Source organism: Phalacrocorax aristotelis, chromosome 23 (genome assembly GCF_949628215.1).
Source record: "Phalacrocorax aristotelis chromosome 23, bGulAri2.1, whole genome shotgun sequence".
Lineage (NCBI taxonomy): Eukaryota > Metazoa > Chordata > Aves > Suliformes > Phalacrocoracidae > Phalacrocorax > Phalacrocorax aristotelis.
Window position 1 is genome coordinate 3,646,460 of NC_134298.1, and position 20,632 is coordinate 3,667,091.

Consider the following 20,632-nt stretch of genomic DNA (forward strand, 5'->3'; position numbering starts at 1 on the left):
TATGCAAACCTTTTTTGATACAGGTCCAGTGCTGCAAAGCCCTGCTGATTTGAGTAGGAAGTTGTTTACAGGGTTCCCTCTTTAGGAAAGCTTGCCATGGGAGGCTGGCGCCACATGGGAGATGGAGTCCCCTCCCCAAAACAGCGATGGGCATTCTGAAAATCAATATTCTATTTTATTGCATAGTTTCTGAAGTTATTCTAGGTCTGCACAATCCAGAGCTCTAGATTTTCTCTTAAGTTTGTTCTTTATTTTACTGAGTAACTTGGAGTCAGAAATTAAGTGCTTGTTAGTGCTTACTCCACTCCTGGCTAACGTTTTTTAGAAGTGTGGTACACTGTGCGGTGCAGGAACATAGGAATTTCTGCACCAATTAGACCAGTTGCCCAGCTGCTTACGTATGCTGTCATTAACGGCGACTGCACAGGTGCTTCAGTGGCGGTGTGCAGTTCTTAGGCTCTGTGGCGCACAGTTAGACACGTCTCCTCACAGGGAATGGGCTTCCTAATTCTATCTATACAGTAAATAAATGATCTATATCCAAGTGTGCAGGCTTATATTTTTCTGCGTTAAGAAAAATATACGCAGTGAAAATGTGAATGTTTGTCTGAAGTACTTACTTTTGCTGTTACTTTTGAAAACAGTGTATGAAATTTTAAGGTTTTCCTCTCAGCTTATATTCTGTTTGCTTAAATGTGTCCCTAGAGCCTATAAGGCTTCATTTTTAAGATTGTGTTTCTTCTGTCTGTTAGACTTGCTTAATTATAGTATCTCTGTGCATTTATTGATGAATCAAATCTGTTATTTTGGCCAGTTTGCTGGGGGAAGTGGCCCAGGAACCAGTCCTGGTAGAAGTGTGCCGCCTGTCGCCAGATCATCACCGCAGCATTCCTTATCCAACCCCTTGCCGGTAAGTGTTCTCCCTGGCGGCAGAGCTGGTGGCGTGGCATTGATTAGGTTGGTGGTCGTGCTTCAGACAGGTAATAAGAGGTTCTGAACAGGAAAGAAGGGTCTCTTGGTGAGTGATTTGGCTTATTCTCTATTCTCTTTTTTTTTAAAAAAAATCTGAAACTGAGCTCTGGCAGCGAAGCCAGATATCTAGGACTCTGTGACAGTGGCTAGTGCAGTTGTAACTGCTATGAATATCTGAACTTAAAGCGTGCAAGGTGAATGTTTTTGGCATGCTGTGTGGTTACAGATGGATCACTGTCCTTAATAAAAGGTGGAACTGCCATATTAGTTATCTTGTATTCCATTGTAGCTCATTGAGCTCTCCATTGAGTTGGGAGGATGCATTACGTTTGTATAGCACGAGTACAATGACATTCCGATCTCGCTTGGATCCTTTGAGTATACTGAAGGATGTGCATACCATCATGATATTGGGAAGGTCTTTTACTTCTCTTTATGTCCATGTGACTTGTAAGGAGCATTAGCAAACGCAAAGAAACGTGTATACGTGCACATCTGCTGCTATTTTTTGTTACGTAATTCTCCTTTGCAGTCGCAGTGTTTCTGCAAGATCTGAATGTAAGGAAATAACCAGTATTTTTAAGCCATTTTAGCACAGAGCAGCTAAAGAAATATCTTTCAACTAGCAAAGCAGTATTCAGAGGCTCTGGTGTCTGATCTCTATTCTTGAGCATTGCCTGGACCCCTACATAAAAATTGTCAGCATTTGTTGAGTGTCACAAAAGTACGGAGCATTGTGGGAAAGGTTAGTATTCCAAAAACCAAATGCAAAGTCTTTACTGGTTACGTTATTCTGCAGAGACCTTTGCACAGTTTACGAATGTGTGCTGAACTAAATCCCAACATGAACGCTCTGCTCAGAATTCAGTATATGTTGCTAGATTTCAGAAGCTTTATAACGCTGCTTTAAGGAAGAGCTTCAGGTATGCTTCTAGCTATTTTTTATGTTTATACAAATTAAAATATATCAGTTAATTGAATGGCCCTTCCTCCTGTCTTACACTAATTCACTAATACACCTCTTTAAAGTGAAGTTAATGAAATACCATCTCTGAATGTTGCTGATGTGATGTATTGGGGACAGTTCTTTATTCCAGCAGATGACACCCTACAGGTATTTATAATGGGACAAGTTGATCCTCCCTTTGGTTTTTCTTCTACACTTGTATGTATTGAATAAGTAAAAGTTTGAACAGAGTATTCATCCTGTGGTGAAGACTGATATTACAGTCGGTTTCAGCTAGGCCAGTTTGTGTCTCTCCTTACGCAGGTGCTCTTTGTGCTTCTTATCTTCTGTTCCTTACTCTTGCAGCTAAACCTGTAATGTTTGCTTATTCGTAACAAACGACTGTGTGCATTTTGCAAGATCTGTCCTCTTCTTACATACTGAGTATCAATGGTTTGAGCTAAGCCCAAAAAATGGGGGGATGAGTGAAAATTGGAGAAGATGGAGTATCTCACCATTACGGATGTCAGCGTGGTCTAGGAAGAGAGCAGAGCATTAAAATGTCTTTCACAATGAGACAAACCTCTGAGTTAATCTATATTGTGCTGGAAATTTTCTGGAATCAGAAATTGTGGCGGAATTGTAATGGCTTCAGGATGTTGCTTCTTGTCTTCAAATCTCTTGACTGCTTTGAATTGCCTTGCTTCTCCTTTGATCAGAAGAATGATCTGCAGGTCTTCAGACTCTTGCAAGGTCGCTCCCATGTACAAGTATTCTTTTGGGGCAGAAAGCAGACTCTTGGTATTTGTAGTGTTAGCCAGAAAATATGCTTCAGGTAGCAGTTTAGGTTTTGAAGAAAAACCGAAGGCTGACCTGAGTGTTTACTTTCTGTGTGGTACACGCTTGGCCCGGAGTTACAGCTTGGAAGGACTTTAGATGATTATTACCCAGACTGCCAAGTTTTAGCACTGATGGGCTGGCTTTTAAAGTGAGGGTAATGAGATGCTGAGTGCTGTAATCAATGTAGCTCAGATGATTATTCTTATTGAACCCAATTCCTGTATCGCAGCTGGAAAATGAGGCTACTGCAAGGGAAAGGAGCTGGCCTTTAAGAGACGCAATGTGTCTCTTAAAGATTTTGGAAACACATTAGTACTTTGTTTATCTTGCAGGAGATTGGTCCCAACTATAATGACAGAAATGAGGTTACTGTGAAGTCTGGGTCCTAGGCACGCTTAGGTTGCTGACATTTAGCAGTTCTGACTCAGTTTAATTCTCCAGAATAACAAATGTATCATGACATTGGCCTGTTAAAATGAGTCCTTAAAAAAAAAAATCAAAAACATCAAGTAGTGCATTTTGAGTGCATTGACCAAAGTCAAAATGCACTGAATTTTGCATCTACAACCCATTTTGCCCCACTGGCTCTGAAACACATGTAATTGCAAAGGAAGGAGGTGTGTTAACTGACAAGAAATTCTGTCCTGTGTGTTCATTTGCTACTTTTTTTTTCAATTGTTAACTTTACCTACTTTTTGGTGTCTGCCATTGGAACAATCACTCCAGGAGTCTTGTTTGAGTTATCAGATCCTCAACACGCTGCCTGCCCATTCCTGAGCTGCTGCTTCGCTGACAACAGTTTTGGCAGAGTCAGAGTATCGCTTTTTTTTAAAAAAAAAAAGCTCATTGTATTTTTTTTGACTGTGTTACAGCGGCGAGTGGAGCAGCCGCTGTATGGGGTAGACGGCAGCACAGCAAAGGAACCGCAGGAGGAACACTCTGCTCTGCCAACGCTGATGTCGGTGATGCTGGCGAAGCAGCGGCTAGAGAATGAGCAGCTGGCACAGAGGGGAGGTGGCCTCTGTTTTACTTTTGTCTCGGTGAGCAGCTCTGAAAAGATTTGAATCCCAAGGGGTGTTTCTAGTTAAGGGATGGGGAATTTGAACCTTTTCTGCTCAAAGGCAGTGGTTCAAGTGCAGCCTGGTTTGTTGATGACCAAGTCTACCACCTTCTGGTAAGTTCATCTTCCTTGCGAAGAGTTCTAGGTCCCAGGCTTTGCTTGTTTAATAAAATGTCATGAGTTTTAAGTTAATGACACAATCTTACGTAGATCAAAATAATAGCATCTGAGAGGCTAGTCTGATAGATGCAAAAAAGCAAAAGAATGAAGTATAGTCTTGCTGTGAGACGTGTTTGTTTTGGCCTCGCTTAATCTCAGCTGACATGAATTATGTTAGGCTTTTAAAAGCTTTGCCTTTTAGCAGGTTGGGCCAGGCTTCCTGAAAGAAACTGACTCTCTTGTTTTAATTAAATAACTCTTTAGAGCATTCTTCACCCTTAACATGCAAGTATGGTACCCAGGCCAGGCTGCACCTCCCATGTAAAGATAAGTGTATCTGCATGGGCGCTAGCGATCGTGCTGAGGAGCATATAACAATACACTAACTTTCTTTTGCAGGCCCAGCAAGGCAGCCCATCTTCTACCGGATCAGGGAACACTGAGCATTCCTGCACTTCCCAAAAACAGATTTCCATCCAGCACAAACAGTCACAGGTATAGCTCACTAGATGATACATCTCTTGGGTATGAGATTGAAACTTGATGCAGCTTGTCTTCCACACCGAGAGGATGCCACTTGTAGCAGACATAATGTTTCCAGTGAAAAAAGCCAGTAGTCCCAACTCAGTTTGTAACTGCTGATTGAAGTGAATCACCCTGAGCTTTGTTCCTTATCCTGTAAAGGATGCTTTTCAGTTGCTGCTACTGGAGTTTGCCTAATCTGTTACCGAGGCTTTTCTGTGTCAATGCTGAGGGCAGTTCTCTGGCTGTGTGCAAATGTGGTCAGGGGAGGAACACCTTAGCTCTGTCTGTTTCAGTTCTGTTGTATCCTGAATGTTGTTTCTCTCTTTGTAAGTGAAGACGTGAAGGAAACCTGAGTGATAGTTATGAATGCCTCTATTCAAGCGCTGGCTCGTGGGTGTGTCCACACTACTTACAGTACAAATATCCACAGTCTAGCTGGAAGTTCTTTGGCCTCTGCAGAGTACACCTATGGCATAGTTTGTCCTGTCAAGGTGGAATGTGATGTGTTCCTGACGGTGCTCCTCAGCAACTTCACTGACCTGGACTCAAGAAGAGGAGTAGCTCTTTGGACTGTGCTGCTGTCTTTTTGGTGCCTTTTAAATTGTTACAGTTCTTCTTGTGGCTTTGTGGCAAGATTTACTTTTAGCTGTGTCATCTTCCTCTGTTGCTTATAAGGATGTTCAGCTTTATCTGCAAGGCACCTTGCTTATTCTACTCCAAGCCTGATTTTAATCTTCTTTTGATTTTCGTCTCTGATTTCTCTGTGACTGACCCTTCCCTTGAGTGATTTTTAAACAGTCAGTTCTGTGTCAATCATTTTTGCACATCAGTTTTGTGTCAGAGATGATTTTATTGCTGGGGGAAGTTCGTTCTCCATTTCCCCAGCAGGTGGTACAAGTTCTTTGTGCATGAACGGCAGTTCTGCCTCTGGGAATACTTAGGTAGCTTAAGTCTCTGAGCTCTGTTGTGTCACTAGGGTCACATTTGTTGTCTGTATTGTTAAAATGCTGGTCTGTGAAGATCTCTGTTTCTTACTAGTACACAGATAATTCATGTGTGAAAATGATGCCATAACTCGAGAACCTGCCAGAGATAACTTCCAGGTTTCAGTCTTTGCTGTCCCAACACCAATGCTTAAAATAGTGGTCCCTCCTGGAGCAAGCAAGACGTTTTTATCCTCTCCTGTGCTTAGCATGCCCACAGGGTTCCATCTTCCTTGGAAAGGGTGACGTGTTACCTGAGCGTGCTTTCTGCCCATGCTCAGCTTCATGGTATTCTCCAGAGGTCTAGATGAAGCATACACTTAAGGCAAAGAATCCAGGAAGACACTTGACTGCGTGATGAGGACATGTATGCATTCTCGGTTTTCCTTCCAAACCTGTTTGGAGTTGATAGGGTTAAAAAAAAATAAACCCTCTTCAGTGACTTCCAGTTTGAACCACTTCTGGCAATGACAGAAGCATGATTTTTGTAGCATTTTCAGGCAGTGCTAGGGCCCTCCAAGTGCTCTGAGGCAAGGTGAGTTGTGATGAAGTCACATGTAAGAGCATGCATCCTGAAGCATGACTTCATCTGACACAGTGCAAGCATGTCTGTGCATTTGGCAAAATGACATAACAGTCACTGACTAAAGAAACTCGCTGCTTGGCTGAGTGGATGCAGCCTAGGTTTTCAACAGACAGCCTTCTCGTTGCCTTCAGTGGCAAAAGCTTTTGTCGCATGTGCTTCCTGCACGCTGTCAGGAAGTATAAACCATGTTAAGGCAGAAGTGGGGTGACCTGCCCAGGCCTCCTCTCTGTCTTTTGGGATTTAGGCTCATCTTGCTTCATGCACAGTGCTGGCAGGTGGTCTTTTTGATCTTTCCCATACTGGGCATATGTAGACAAGCGACAGTCTGCCAAGTTTGTCTCTCACTTCATGGTGTTAGCTTCCAGGCAAGCCTGAAATCTGGAGAACAGTTATATAACAACTCCACAGGTAAGTCCCTGCTAACTCTTCTCAGAACCAGGATAGCTGCTTGCTAGCCATAAACGTGAAATCCGTGTATGCAGTCAGGGAGCAAGATTCCCTTACGTGGACTTGGGTTTTTTTAAGATGTTGTGTTCATGTACATACTGACTTCTTCCCCTTTTCTTCCCCCTCCATTAGAGTACTGTGTTTGAAATATGTGATGTTCTCTAGCAATAAGAATGTGTCTTTGGTCTTCTGTTCCTGGGTGTAACTCTCAGTTCACTGGTGGAGGTATTTGAGATGTGCTGCACCCCATAAAACTTTCCAGATAGGTTTCACTCAAGAACTGGAAAGCACCTGTCTGTAGTGGGCACTAATACTTCTGTTTGTCAGAAATAAAGACTTGTGCCTAATATTCCTGCCGTCAGTATGTTATAGGATTTTAAAATTAAGACCTGTGTTTTCTGTCTATACCAACTTAGAACCCACAGGTATTGTCTTCTGTCTAGCAGGTCGTTGTCTGCCCATAAAATATCTCATAATTTGATATTCCAGCCGATGGGTTGGGATTTGGTGGATATATTTTTTTTTTCTTGAGCCTTTTTCCCTTACAAGCTATATTGCACTGCAGGAAAGGACAGTGAGTGTCAGAGACCACCAAGGAGTGGGCAAAACTCAACTATAAAAACAAAATTTGTAGGACATGGAGGATGATGTAGCTTGTTATGTATTATCAGTTTGCATTCTCCAGAGCAGCTTTGTGCTAGCTGACTGAACCTCCTATGCCGGAGGAGCCCACCATGTAATATGAAAATGCAGAATGGAGAAACCTCTTTCCCAGACCACTAGGATGTAGCGGTTCCTTCTTGACCTGACTGTTCAGATTAGAGAAGGTTACATAGTGATGTTACGTGCTGACTATCTGAAACATCTGTTTTTCTTATGTAGTTTATGGTGATTTTTCCCTACAGTCTGACCTCACAATGGAAAAAATATCTGCACTAGAAAACAGTAAGAACTCTGACTTGGAGAAGAAGGAGGGGAGGATAGATGACTTATTAAGAGTAAGTATTTAAAGTGGGACAACTCTTCTAAAAGTTGCTATTTAAAGACACCTAGAATGCATGTGCCAGCTAGGCTGCAGAGCAGGGTCTTGTGTACCATTTGTAGAACCAGCACTCGCAAGGTAAAACAAATCCAGTCATCCCTTACGTGCAAGGTAATTGTCTGACTTGTACTTTGTTTGGGCCTGCCTGAATCCCCAAGCAGCATAGCAGTGACTGTGGCTGTAGTGCAGTTACTGTCGGTAAGCACTAGCTCAGGTGTTTGTGCCCTCAGCAGTGTTGTTCGCCTTTCTCTGGTCAGTTGCACGCTTTTTGTGTATTTTGCGAGCTAACCTAACATGTTTCTTTTCAGAATTATTCCCCTCTTGTAAGGAACCGACTGCTTTTTGTTCAGTAGCCTCTCAGTAGGCTGTGAAGTTGTATTCTGAAATGCTCACTCATCAGGGTCAGTAACATGTATAGAGATGTTGACGCCTTTTGGTCAAATGAAAATACTAAAGCTTATCTTTTACTGAAGAACACTATGGGTTAAGACAAATAGCTTTAAATCAAGGATCTTGGCTTCATGGAGGAGTTCTAATTGATTTAGCTTTCGTCAGCTGGAGAGGCATCTCTTGTGAAATGTTGAAAAGGATTAGAAAACACATTAAAGGGAGAAGAGGGAAGGCTCTCTGTGTGTGTCTGGCCTCAGCACCTAAAACAGCAAAGACAAGCTGGTGGAGACATACACAGAGGCACATGTGGGTTTGTGGAAAATAATCCATGAAGCAGGAAATAAGTTTATTTTTTTTTAACCATCACTGTTTCATCAGAAGGCAGACTATTGGCTGGGAGGGGATCGTTACATTTAACTTTTTATCAGTGTAAATGGTTGCACATAAAATCCTGCTGTACTCTTTGGTGGTGTTAAAAACAACAGCTGTTACTGGGAGCAGTGTGTATAGCAGTGCGTAACTTGAACAAGAATTTAACTGAAAGTGCAAAGGGAGTTACCCCATCCTTTTCCTCTGCCAGTATTGTGGCTAAAGAGCGAGGATAGTCCAGGGATGACTAAGCTACTTTGAGACTTGGTAGCTGTGGCAAGGTCTTAAATATTTAAAAAAATAAAAAGAAAAAAAATTCCTTGTGCTTGTGTTCAGCCTCTTTATACCTTAGTCCCTTATGTGTAAACCAGGATGATAGCACTTCCCTGTTCTAGAGCGGTATTCAGATTTGAGTGGGTTAAAAAAAGAAGAGCTTGGCTTGGATGTTTTGTTAAGAGGAACCTAGTTTTTTTTCTTATCCTGCTGGTTTGCTTACTTTAATCTGATGCCTAGAGCTAGCTGGAGAAACTTCTTCCTAGGTGATGCTTAGTTTGGCTCGTTGGTTTGAAGTCGAATGCTTTTCTTCTCTGTTCACTTTTAGGCCAACTGCGATTTGAGACGGCAGATAGATGAACAGCAAAAGATGCTGGAGAAGTACAAGGAGCGGTTGAATAGATGTGTAACGATGAGCAAGAAGCTTCTTATAGAAAAGGTGAGCAGGGGACTTTCCACACCTGTGCAAGTCACAGTTTGCATCCTTGGGAACTTCTCAATCTTTTGAGCAGTGAAAACCTGCTCCTGCTGCTATAGTGATAAAAGACAACTGGAATTCTGTCTTGAAATCTTTCTCTGCAAATAGGAATGTAATCATAAGACTGAAATAGTTCAGAATGTTTTGGTTTGGTTACTCTTCAGTTTCAAAGCGTGATCTCCCTTGCTTAAGTGAAATAGTCTGAGCTCTAAGTGCAGCAGGTATTACTTGATCTGGAAACTCATACACCTGAGAATCAACATTGTCCAGCTCTGGCAATACAAGAGCAGTATCAGATTGTGCAGTGAAATTGCTAGATATGCTCTGTGACATGGGCAAGTGATTTAGACCTTTCCTTCTTTCAAATGGCAAAGTTGGAGGTCGTTGCTTTTGTATAACACTCAAAACAACACACTAAAGACACTGGGGAAAGTGCCAGGCTGTTGTTTACCAGCGTCCAACCTGCTTCAGTGTTGAAAGATTTCCAGATTTCCTGTTGATTAAACAATGTGGGGGTTTGATTGCTCTTTCACCTGTTGGCCAATTACATCTATTGTTTGTGGGCACTGGATGGGCAGAACTACCAGGGTGCTGGCCAGTACGTGCAGTCTGTTTGAGGTGATTTTGTCGCAGAGCTGATTGTTCTTGGCCGAATGTGACACCCCTTTCTGGGAGGATTTGTAACTCTGGGCTAGGTGTTATGTAGACCTGGCGTTCAGATAGGTGGTGTATAGCTCCAGTGAGCAGCTCTGCTGGTTCACCTTTAATCCTAACTGACCGAAACTTTGCTGCTCTCATCTCAGGCATTGGAAGTTTCCTCTCACTTACCGGAAACACTCTGTGACAGACACCACCAGCAGTATTTATGCATGTTGGTGACCTAACTGGGATTGTGTCAACTCTGGGAGTGGTGCGAGTCTAGGGCTGAGCTGGCAGATCGCTGTATCTTAGTCTTAACAGTGATTCAAGGTGTATTTGCTTCATCTCCTGTTTGAGCGAATAAGGGCCTGATCAGAGCCACGTCTGGAGTCTAGCTAAGCTACTGAAGTGAAGGAGTAGTTCTAATCCTACTGCTAGGCTGATTTCAACTGATGATAGAATGGGTGAGCTGCCCAAGCAGTAATGGGGAAGGGAAGGTGAGGCTGAAATATCAGGAGGCAGGCAAACAAGTACCTGTTAGACCAGTGTGAAGCACCAGCAATGGTTTGGTCAATAATTTTCAGCTGGGTTTCAGATGAACAGTACTGAAACAATGAAAAGCTGTAAGAATTGGTAGTGATTTAAAACACAGCATAGCTCTTCGTTGATTATTTATGGCTTATATTTTAACATGTGTGTTATTTTGTTTTCAGTCAAAACAGGAGAAGATGGCGTGCAGAGATAAGAGCATGCAGGATCGGTTGAGGCTAGGTCACTTCACTACGGTGCGGCACGGGGCGTCTTTCACCGAGCAGTGGACAGATGGTTATGCCTTCCAGAACCTCATCAAGTGAGGACAAACAGAGTTGCTTTAACTTCAGAGGCAGAGATGGAAAAACTAAGCAGTTTTGTGTGATGTCTTGCATGTCAAAATGTGAGAATGGTGGGGCTGCTGCATGAAAGGATCAGGTAGCAACTCGGCTACTGACAATGGGGACCGTTTTTGCATTGAAATGAGAAATAAGTTTCCATTTAAACCTCCAGAGACTTGAAACTGCAATCAGATCATCTGAGTTGGCTGCTGGGTTGGAAGGTGGTAGGCTGCCCTCTTGGGTATTCTCAGTGCACCTACCTGGCTGTGCAGTGCTTCGGGTGGAGAGGTGGACCTAATTCCCACGCCTATCTTGAGTCAATCAATTTGATTTGCAGAGTTGCAAATCCTTAGTCAAGGAAGGCTAATTAGCTCCTTTTCTTTTTAAAGTAGAAAGTAGAGAAGCTTAAAAGAGAAAATCCATACTATTTAACTTTTTTTGCCTCCTGGTAACAGTGATCAAAGGGGCTGCAGAAACCTGGAAATGAAGATCAGAGACCCTTTTATGCAGGATGTTAATGGAAATATCCAGTAAATTCCCACCTGGCCTAGACCTTTAAGTAGGACTTGGCAAATTAATTGCATTAGAGCGGTTATGTGTGATCCTTTAAAATCATATCACTTCGCTGTAGTCTGATAGGGAGGTGCTGCTCTTGTTAGGCGCAGATTAAGGACTTCATAATTCTTCCTTGGTTTGTGCTGTAAGGCATGGAAGAAATACTTCTGGAATATTTACCTGCAGTCTTGGCTCTCTTAAAAAGTGAATTAAGTATGGAAATGCTCGAGTCGTTTAGACTTGAAATTTCAAGAGTGCTTTTATTACTGTAAAAGGTTTTGAGATAGTCTTTTTATCTTGGAGGAGAGACTGTTTTCTTAGTGAAATTAGGAATGGTATTGGTTATATTTCAGAGAACTAAGGATCGTTTAACTGTACCCTTGAAATATAAGGGTGCTTTCTCAGACAGTGCCAGACTTCAGGAATAGTTTTAACAGGAAAGTCTGAGACTTAGAACACAGTCTTCTAGGAAAAAGTGTGTGGAAAGTTAGTGACTTACCATGGATCCCTGGGTTTTCCGTGAGGTTAGCAACTCCTTGTTTTTGGATATCCTCTGCATGAATAAAACCTTTCACTTACTGAAAGGTTTCCGTGGGCCAGGAAAAGAATCCCCTTTTATGTAAAATACCTTTAAAAAATCTGAGTCATAATGTTTGGCACATCCTCCTTTTCTGTACAAAAATATTTTGTTACAAGTACAACTGATTTGAAATTCATTGCTCCAATCTGTTGAGAGCAGATGCTGAAGACAACCAAGTACATACCATTAGTTATCTGCTTCATGTTTTTTCTACTCTTTTATTTCCAGGCAACAGGAAAGGATAAATTCCCAGCGGGAAGAAATAGAAAGGCAACGAAAAATGTTAGCAAAACGGAAGCCACCTGCAATGGGACAGACCCCTCCAGCAAGCAACGAGCAGAAGCAGCGCAAGAACAAGACCAACGGAGCAGAAAACGAAACGTAGGTTACGTGGCCTTCTCGGTGCATTGCAAAGCTGAATGCTTTGATAAGAGCACAAAATATCTACTGGGAAATGGAACCTTGCCCTTGCCTCTAGGCTTCACTCCGTGCACAAATGCATATTGTGGAATTAGCCTGGCATTCGGCAACATCTGGCTGCGGTTCTAAATAGCTCTCATTGGAGTAAAACAAGGACTCAGCAATAATCCAGACTTTGTATGAGCTGAGGTTTTTTGAATGCAGTAACTTTTTCAGTATTACTGTTGTGTCAAGTTTGAAAAGTGGTGTCTGTCTTAAGTGTTGCAACTTCAGAATTTTTTTTGGTATCGCTGTATGATACGTGGTGCTTTTTTTAAGGGAAAAAAAGTTGTGCACTTTTAGAAGCCTTTATTCCCATGTACTTTCTGGTGAGGCTTTTCAAACAATTAATTTGGTACACTGAAGAAAAAAGATGCTCTCTATAAAGCCAGTGCATTAAGCATTGAGCTGTCTCTCCAAAGCAGGCCTTTGCAGATAGTCAGGGAATGGAAAGGTGGTTGAAGTGCTACTCATCTTACAGAAGATTCACCACCACCACCTCATTTGAAGTTACTGATGCTCTAAGTGTCCTGATATTCTGAGAGAAGAAAGCTGTCTCTCACATGAAATTTAGAACATAAATTTTTGGGAAGTTTTTGTGAGTTGGAAGTACATTAACTCAGAGACTTTCTGCCACCTTCTACCAGTTTCCTTTACAGTCTTCGTTTTATTGCTGTTGGCTAATACCATAACTCTCAATGACACTTTTCTTTTTGCGCTATTAAATCTGCTGGGCATGGCTTGACCTCAGAGGTCCTGGAGCCCTTTGAATTCTTGGTCTTGATCTTTTAAAAGTACACATGAACCAAAAGCTCCCGCTGCCTCTTGCAGTCACAGCAGAGATGGCACAAGACTGGGTGAATTGTGGTGTTCAGGGTGCTCTGGGCAACCAGGGCGGTGCCCCCAGATAGGATGCTGGTGCCTGCTGATCACGTGTGTTGTATTGGAGGACACTGTGTGCTTTCTGCAAATAAGTAGCATGAATGCATACATTTACGCCTTGTTCTGGCCAAGTGAGCTTAAAAACAACTAAATAAAGTTTTAAAGATGTCCTTTTGCATTGCAGCCTTTGAGTTTGGAGAATTAAACCGAATGGGTGGATATTTTGAAGTATTGCTGTTCATTGTGGTAACCTTTGACTTCTAAGGACAGGATGAGGCTTTCCCCATTTCTGTAGGGATCCTTTTCCCCAGCAGACTGGCGCAGCTGTAGCGTGGCTTATTGTGCAGACATGGCAGCACAGGTCTTGATGTGCCTGGAGATCATGATAATCTCTGTGATACCTAGTGAGCTTCTGCCTACGTTGTGAACGTGCCTTGACGTACTCTAGCTTTACCTGGGTTTGCTAGTAAGCCCGTTTGTGCTACCCAGTCTTTTTTTCTCTTTCTTGCTGGTTTATTGTTTTTTGCTGATATATTTCAGAGTTTTATCTCTGTGGTTTACAGAGCTTCTTGTGGCATTCTTGATAAAAAAGTGCTTGCCGGTGTATGGATGTGGTTCATGTGGAGTGTTTTAGCTTTTGAAAACACTGTTTTTGAAAGTCTGCTGAAACAACTGAACTGACTGACTGCTTGCTTAATCATTACTTATCCTGTAAATGCATTTGTTGGACCAATGTGCATCAGGTACAAAATTTTCTGAGTTTTGGAGGGAGGATTTTTTTGGTGGAATTCTTACAGAGGCTGTCTTTTAGGCAAGTCGGATATAAATGTTTCTGAAAGTTGAATGAGAAGCAGACAGCCAAATTCCTTCATTTGATTTTTTGGTTCCTCTTTGGTTCATGGTTGTTGCTGTGTTGTCTTAAAAAGGAGAGGAAGGTCCCATGATGCAAAATTAAACATGTGCTCTCCTGAAACTAGTTTCTAGCCTGTGAATGGGAAAAAGATTTTCATTCAGGAATATTAATCTGCTGGGGCGCTTTGAGGTTTGTTAGGGCAGCTTGGACAACCTTAAGAGTCTTCAGCTGCACTGGAAGTAGTGTATTTCAAGCATGCTTACGTGAACCAGGGCAGCGTCTGTCTTAGAGCCCCCTTGATTTTTGTAATGCTTGCTGCTGACAGGCAGCCGTTTTGGGCAACGTTAGCCTGGTGGTACTCATTACATCTGCTGCTTAATGAGTAGACTGTTGGTGTTTAGCCCTGTATTTCATTTGTGAACAAGAATATGTGGAAAGCTTGTTGCTGGTTTATTCAATTGTCTTTTTATTCCTTATACAGCAACACCAATTAAAGACCTAAACTTTTGGGACGGTCTTTTAGATTAGCTGAATGTGATTAAAATTCAGGCTGTTGGGGGCGTGTGAATTAGCATGCTTTTATATGAAATGAGGCAACGTGTAAACATTTATGGTACCAGCATTTTGTATGGATGTTTATAATTAGCAGTTCCTTACAGTCAAGATTCTTTCAAAGGGAACTTGGCTTGTGAGTTTTAACAGCTAACAACTGCTTTAGCACATATTTTAACTATGCAGACCCTCAGCATTATCAGCGGTGGAGAGAAGTTTGGGTCGTTTCAAGATGAGCACTTAACCAGCTGAATACTACCTCCTCTCAGTTTACCGTGTAGTGAGCCACAGTCCCACAGCCCTGCACAGACACAGGACTCGGTCCCCTCTTGCAACTAGTTGTCGTATGGATGCTGTGGAAACCTCATACACTAACCGCTGTGCTAAGTACTGTGCAGAACGTAACTGCTGCAACAGGAGTCCTCCTGGGACATGCTTTGAAGTAAATTTATGTTCAAAAAAGATATTTATATGCAGTCACGTGTGCATCTTGTTTACAAAGTAAGCAGATGCAGTTGATATGGGCTTCATAGCTTTACGTACACATACATGATGCTTTTGTAAAACTCCTTGTCGGTAGTAGTGAGAAAATTAATGTAACGATTCATTTTTCTAACCTTAAAGAACTCAGCACATCATTACATTTCACGAGTGGTAGGATCTGTCATTATTTAGTGTAAGGCTGTGCTTCGCCTCTGTCCTACATGGCACACTTTGGCTGTAAAGACATGAAAAGCATTATGAAACCTTTTTTTGACCAGCTACCTGGAATGGAAACTTTGCACATCATTTACCATCAACAAAACGGAGATTATTCCCCATATCCCGTTGCTGCTCCTAACTACACATGAGGTCAAAGATATGGACAGGTGAAGTACATTTCCCAAGGTTTCCCTGGAAGCCAGTTCGCAGAGCCTGAAACAGGAAGAACTTCTGAATGCCAGGTCATTGCTCTGTGCGCAGTGGCTCTGTGGCCAGGTGTGCTCGTAGTCCCAGACCGAATAGCTGGGTTGAATTATCCGGCTTGTCTTCAAATTTTTCTTTGTAATAAGAGTCCGTAAAGCAAATTTGAAATGAAAAAATAAGATGTGGGACACTTGTGCTTCACTGTTCCATATTTAGATTGTGGTTTAGCTTTCTTTGTTAAAAGTCAGTCCCTAGCCTAAATAGGTGTTATTAGGGGCTTGGATTTGAAATCAGTATGTGCTTTATCAAGGCTTAAGCTTGTGGTCTCCTTTAGATTGATTATTTAAAAAAAATAGATTGCAGAGTTTACCTAAACTTTCCCACTGGCTGGTGACATACTCTGCGTAGTTGTCACTTCCACTGGAGACGTGTGTTCTGCAGACCGTTCACGTTATCACGTGCGTTGAAACCTAATGCATTGGGTCTGTCTCTCCTGTGCAGGTTAACGTTAGCAGAGTACCATGAACAGGAAGAAATCTTCAAACTCCGACTAGGTCATCTTAAAAAGGTAAGAACTAAATGCAGAAAAGGCCTTTAGGTAGGTTTTTGATTACGTGTTCTATGAGCAATAGCATTTCTCTGTAGAGGTCACCACTGTTTGTTTGATAACTGAGAGGTTTTTATTGCTTGAAAGGGATGGCCAGGATTTTGTAATAATTTTTTTCCAAGGCAGTGGTATTCAGGAAAGATGTTCTTTGCTTCAGTAAATATATTTCCTTCTCTTTTCAGTTATGATTTCATGCAGGGAGTTCCACTGTTTTGATGCATCTCATTCTGTCACTATGACCTGTGTAGTGTTGGGCTCTGTACATGTCTAATGTGGGGGAACATGAAGGAATGGACCCAGGGAAGAAAATTATAACACAACAAAAACTGCAACCATCATTGACTTTCCCATTTCTTTGCAATATTGAGTAACTGGCATTATCAGTAACAGTCCAATAAAATCTCTTGGGCTTTTGGAAACTGGTACTGTTCAGGTAGTTGCAATGCACATTTGTTTTCAGATACATTGGCTTTGGTAGGAACTGTTCCTGCAAGTGAGGTTATAATTAGATAAGCTGTTAGTTACCTTTAAAGTGGTTGCAGTAACCCATAAATAAGTTTTCTGGGACACTTCAACAGATGAAGTACTGAAAAAAAAAAATACATGTCTTCTGCTATTTCCCAGCTAGCTGCGATCTCTGCTAAGGCCGAAGAGTTTTCTGTCAAAGAGGAAGTGTGCAAATGCATTGCTGGAGTGTCCCTCCTTTTCTCAGGTGGTACCTGAGCTCTACGCTTAGTTTTTCCTGCAACCTTGAAACACAAGTTGAACGCAAGGCCTTGATAATGCTACTCTACTCCTTGTTATTTTCAGTGGCAAGGGAAAGTTAATGCACACATGGAATCTGCTGGCACTCGGCCCGTTGTGTTTTATTGACCTGTGAGCAAAGCGAAGCGAGACGGGCAGGAGTATGCTAAAGGCATGCTTGCTCTACAGCTTCCGCGTTGCTGGAGTGGATTAATTGCAGGTCCATCTATGCCGGCATGTACTGTGCCACCCTGCAACAGAGGAACCCGTTTGGAAATGGACCTTAATGGAAAATGAAGTAATGTTCTCGGATCGTGGAATTGTCTGAAGCTGTTCTTATCCTTCTCCACTTTTGGAAACTAGCTCGTTCTTTGTGCCTAAAAATAGAACCAGTTGAGAAGGGAAGGAACAGAGTCACAAGACAAATGGGGAGCTGTGTCCCTTGAGTCACATATACCAAATAATGCTGCTCAAGGCGCGCTTTTAATTGAGGTTTGCAAACCTGGCCGCAGCAATGTGAATTCTAGTGTTGTGTTTGAGGGCACAAGAACTTCCAACTCTATAAACAGTGTATCGAAACTTCCACATGGCACTAAGTTACACCATGAGTTGTTCTACTGCTTCCCACTAAATGGACCGCATGTTGTCCTTCCACACCCTCCATCCTCTCCAGATGCTGCCCCATCCCCATGTGGCATCATGACATCCCCGTTCCTTACTTGTGCGGGCTGTCCTCTTTCTCTTGTCCCAGCACAGGCTGAGTTCCTACGAAAACAGCTGCATAGCACTTAATGAGGAAAGCAGGACAAGAGCTACAATGCTTCTTAATTAAAGAAAGTGTTAAAAACAAGAAGTCATAAAGATATGTCTGCTCCTGTCTGTGTGTAGGTGTAAACAAAACCGCCCAGTCAGTTTTCATTCTTTTTAACTTCTGCCTGACTCTTAGTTGGCTATGACCATCTCTCTAATCTCCAAACCAGTTATTTACCCACAACTTCTGCAAGTGGAGTTACATTTGTGTTTCTGTAAATGAGGCGGAAATGCTAACTGTGCTACCTTACACCATGTTGTTTTTTCCTTCTGCAGGAAGAAGCAGAGATCCAGGCGGAGCTGGAACGGCTAGAGAGGGTTAGAAATCTACATATCAGGGAATTGAAAAGGATACACAATGAAGATAACTCACAGTAAGCACATGGGATTCAGGGACAAGAATGTATAACAATTTTTTGTGTCCCTTTCATAATGGGAAACAATCTTTTTTTAATTGGTACAGTGGTATAACTTAAAGTTCGTGTAAGATAAAGGCTTCCAAGTGCATCAAGGTATCATATAGTCTTTCATTAGTGCAAAGTGATCAAATAGTATTAAAATTGTGTTAACGACTGCCAGATTTAAAATTTTTCTGTCAATATAAAGATGTTGTTTCTAAGATGTGTGGTAGCTGTAACTTACTGTGCAGTAGATTGCATTACTTCTGTGTTCTTAAACTGCGTCTTTCTTGCCAGATTTAAAGACCATCCAACGCTAAATGATAGATACTTGTTGCTACATCTTCTGGGTAGAGGTGGCTTCAGTGAAGTATATAAGGTAAATTTGAAGCGGCAATCTGTGGTGTAATCTGAATCTGCAATTAAATATTGCAGTAACCAGAGTTTTTACACATTTTCTCGATGGCGTGTGTGGTTGTGGAGGGAAGACAGGAGGACAAAGCACACGCTGCATCTGGCTTGGGATTTTTAGGTTCTGCCCTTGTCCTTGGAAGTCAGATTTCCTGCAAACGTAGGTTTCAAGAAAATGGTGCACCAAGTCTGCCAGTTTTGTCAGGACAGAGAAGCAAACTGCTTGTTTCTTCAAGTGCTACACACAAATACCTTAAGTAGCAAAGTTTTTATTGAGTACGGCACAGCAAGTCTGAGCGTCACTTTAAATAAGAGAAAATAGCTTCAATAATAAGAGCAAAGCTTTCATTTCCTGGGGGTAGAAGGCTTTTTCCTTGTGCCTTCATTCTACGCTGTGAAGTTGCAGGCTCTGTGTGTGTAGTCTTGTGACTTCCTTGGAACTGAGGCTGGTTTGTGGGTCAGCACTCTTGCATGGCCAAGACCTGCGATGCTTTGGCACTTGCTATTTCACTATTATGCCTAGAGCCTTTTCAGTTCTGAATATTCCCCGTCTGCACCCAGTAGTTCTTAATTCATGTTGAATTTGGCTAGAATGAAAACAACTGTGCCAATGCAAATATTGGAAACTTCACGGTGATTTACTAGTTTGATGCAGTGCAACAATAGATACCTAAACCGGGGGGGCTAGGCTGCTCAGGTGGTGAAAAGTGTGATCTGCATGTACGTACTGTGAATTGCTCTTTGGAGGTTTTGCTGACTAAGTAGAAAGCCTTGGCTCCGCAGATGAAAGCAAGAGGGTAGGAACGCTTCATACCTGACCACGCTGAAGAGTTGTAACTATGTTATTGAAACACAGCAACGCTTAGCCCCTTTTCTCCAGGGTCTTGGCCAATCTGTTAAGCATTAGAGGTTAAGTGTGCACCTTTTGAGATGGACACAGTTTATCCCTGCTTACAATGAGATTTTGTCCCGTCCTATAAATTATTAGCTGTTGCTGCTCTCAGACAAGGTAAAAGATTTCTGCATTTCTCAAAGAGCACAATTCCAGTGGTCTGTTTTTTAAAGACTGCCAAAATAGCGAGAAACTGGAGGGAAAAAACACAGCGCAAGATTTACACAGTTCAGCCATTGAATTCTCCAGCTTTTAAATAAGCTCAAACATTTTGTTCTAAGATGGAGAGCTGAGCTACCCGTGTGAAACAAAGTATTAAAAATCCTCTGTATGATCTGGGTTGGGTTTTTTTTTAACTGAGTGTAGAAAATGGATTAGGTGGCTTGGGGGAATAATGGCAGGGTCTTTCCCAGTGTGATTAACTGACTATATTTTGGGAATTCAGCTTTTCTGATCCCATTGTAGCTCTGTTGGTAAAATGCAGCATTAGTTAGATCCCGTAGGGAAGGTCAGATCAAAGCACAAAATATTCAATTGTTTTCCGAGTTGCTTGGTTTCATTAGTGAAACTAATTACATCAAAATGTGGGTTTGCTCTTCACTCAGTATGTTGTAATGCTGATTTCCTGGGTGGGGATATTGGTTTGTTAAAGCTTGTCTGCTTTTGCAGTATTAACTTGAAGTTGTGATTCCTACTGATTTTCAGCTCTTCTCTCTGCAGGCATTTGATTTAACAGAACAGAGATATGTAGCTGTGAAAATACACCAGTTGAATAAAAACTGGAGAGATGAGAAGAAAGAAAACTATCACAAGTAAGTAAGGCTGTAAAGCAGACGGCTGTGTTTCCAGACTCCTCCTGTGTTTGGTTACCCAGTGCCTGTGAACCAGCTGTGAATCCAGTGCCCTTTTTTTTGTGCGTTTTGCCAGATTTCGAAAGCCACTCTCTGTCCCAGTAGCTACTTGCAAAAGTTACGGTCAGATTAGAAATGCTTTAAACATGTGCATGCACACAGTCTTGTATAAGCGCTACAGCACGAGGTTTTAAAGCACCAGGAGCGCTTTATGAAGAAAGCGTTAAAGTGGCTGCTTCTCTCTGAAGGAGAAGCTCTTGTGGGAAGCAGTTGTTCATGCCTGTCTTCTTGGTACACACCTGCCTTGTGCTTCCTGAAAGCTTCCCCTTTCCTTTGTCTCCTAAAAGACTTAATCCTTTCACAGATGATTAGGACTATATTTATGTCATGGCCTAAAGGGTGGTACAGGAAGCCTTCTGGTGTTGGTAACACTTGCTCCCTAGTGCCATGGATTAGATAAACTCAGCAGAATGGCAGCCAAGCCTTCTCAACAGAGCTTCAAAGATAAAGCTGTGATCTTAATTCCCCAACATGTTACTGGGACAAACTAA

At 42.1% G+C, this 20,632-nt stretch overlaps 1 protein-coding gene across 10 annotated transcripts in view; it reads left to right on the forward strand.

Annotated features, from left to right (window-relative positions):
- The window catches only part of TLK2 (tousled like kinase 2), a 43,960-nt gene that overhangs the window by 15,514 nt on the left and 7,814 nt on the right, over nucleotides 1-20,632 (forward strand). For 7 of the 10 annotated variants that reach the window (XM_075117005.1, XM_075117006.1, XM_075117008.1 and 4 more), the window contains 11 exons: nucleotides 815-910; nucleotides 3,631-3,798; nucleotides 4,377-4,472; nucleotides 7,424-7,516; nucleotides 8,921-9,031; nucleotides 10,423-10,559; nucleotides 11,945-12,097; nucleotides 15,870-15,936; nucleotides 17,806-17,903; nucleotides 18,225-18,306; nucleotides 19,951-20,042. In XM_075117005.1, the coding sequence (XP_074973106.1) occupies nucleotides 815-910; nucleotides 3,631-3,798; nucleotides 4,377-4,472; nucleotides 7,424-7,516; nucleotides 8,921-9,031; nucleotides 10,423-10,559; nucleotides 11,945-12,097; nucleotides 15,870-15,936; nucleotides 17,806-17,903; nucleotides 18,225-18,306; nucleotides 19,951-20,042 (1,193 nt within the window). The remainder of the gene's footprint in view (nucleotides 1-814; nucleotides 911-3,630; nucleotides 3,799-4,376; nucleotides 4,473-7,423; nucleotides 7,517-8,920; nucleotides 9,032-10,422; nucleotides 10,560-11,944; nucleotides 12,098-15,869; nucleotides 15,937-17,805; nucleotides 17,904-18,224; nucleotides 18,307-19,950; nucleotides 20,043-20,632) is intronic. The other 3 variants (XM_075117010.1, XM_075117013.1, XM_075117014.1) reach the window with 2 other exon arrangements.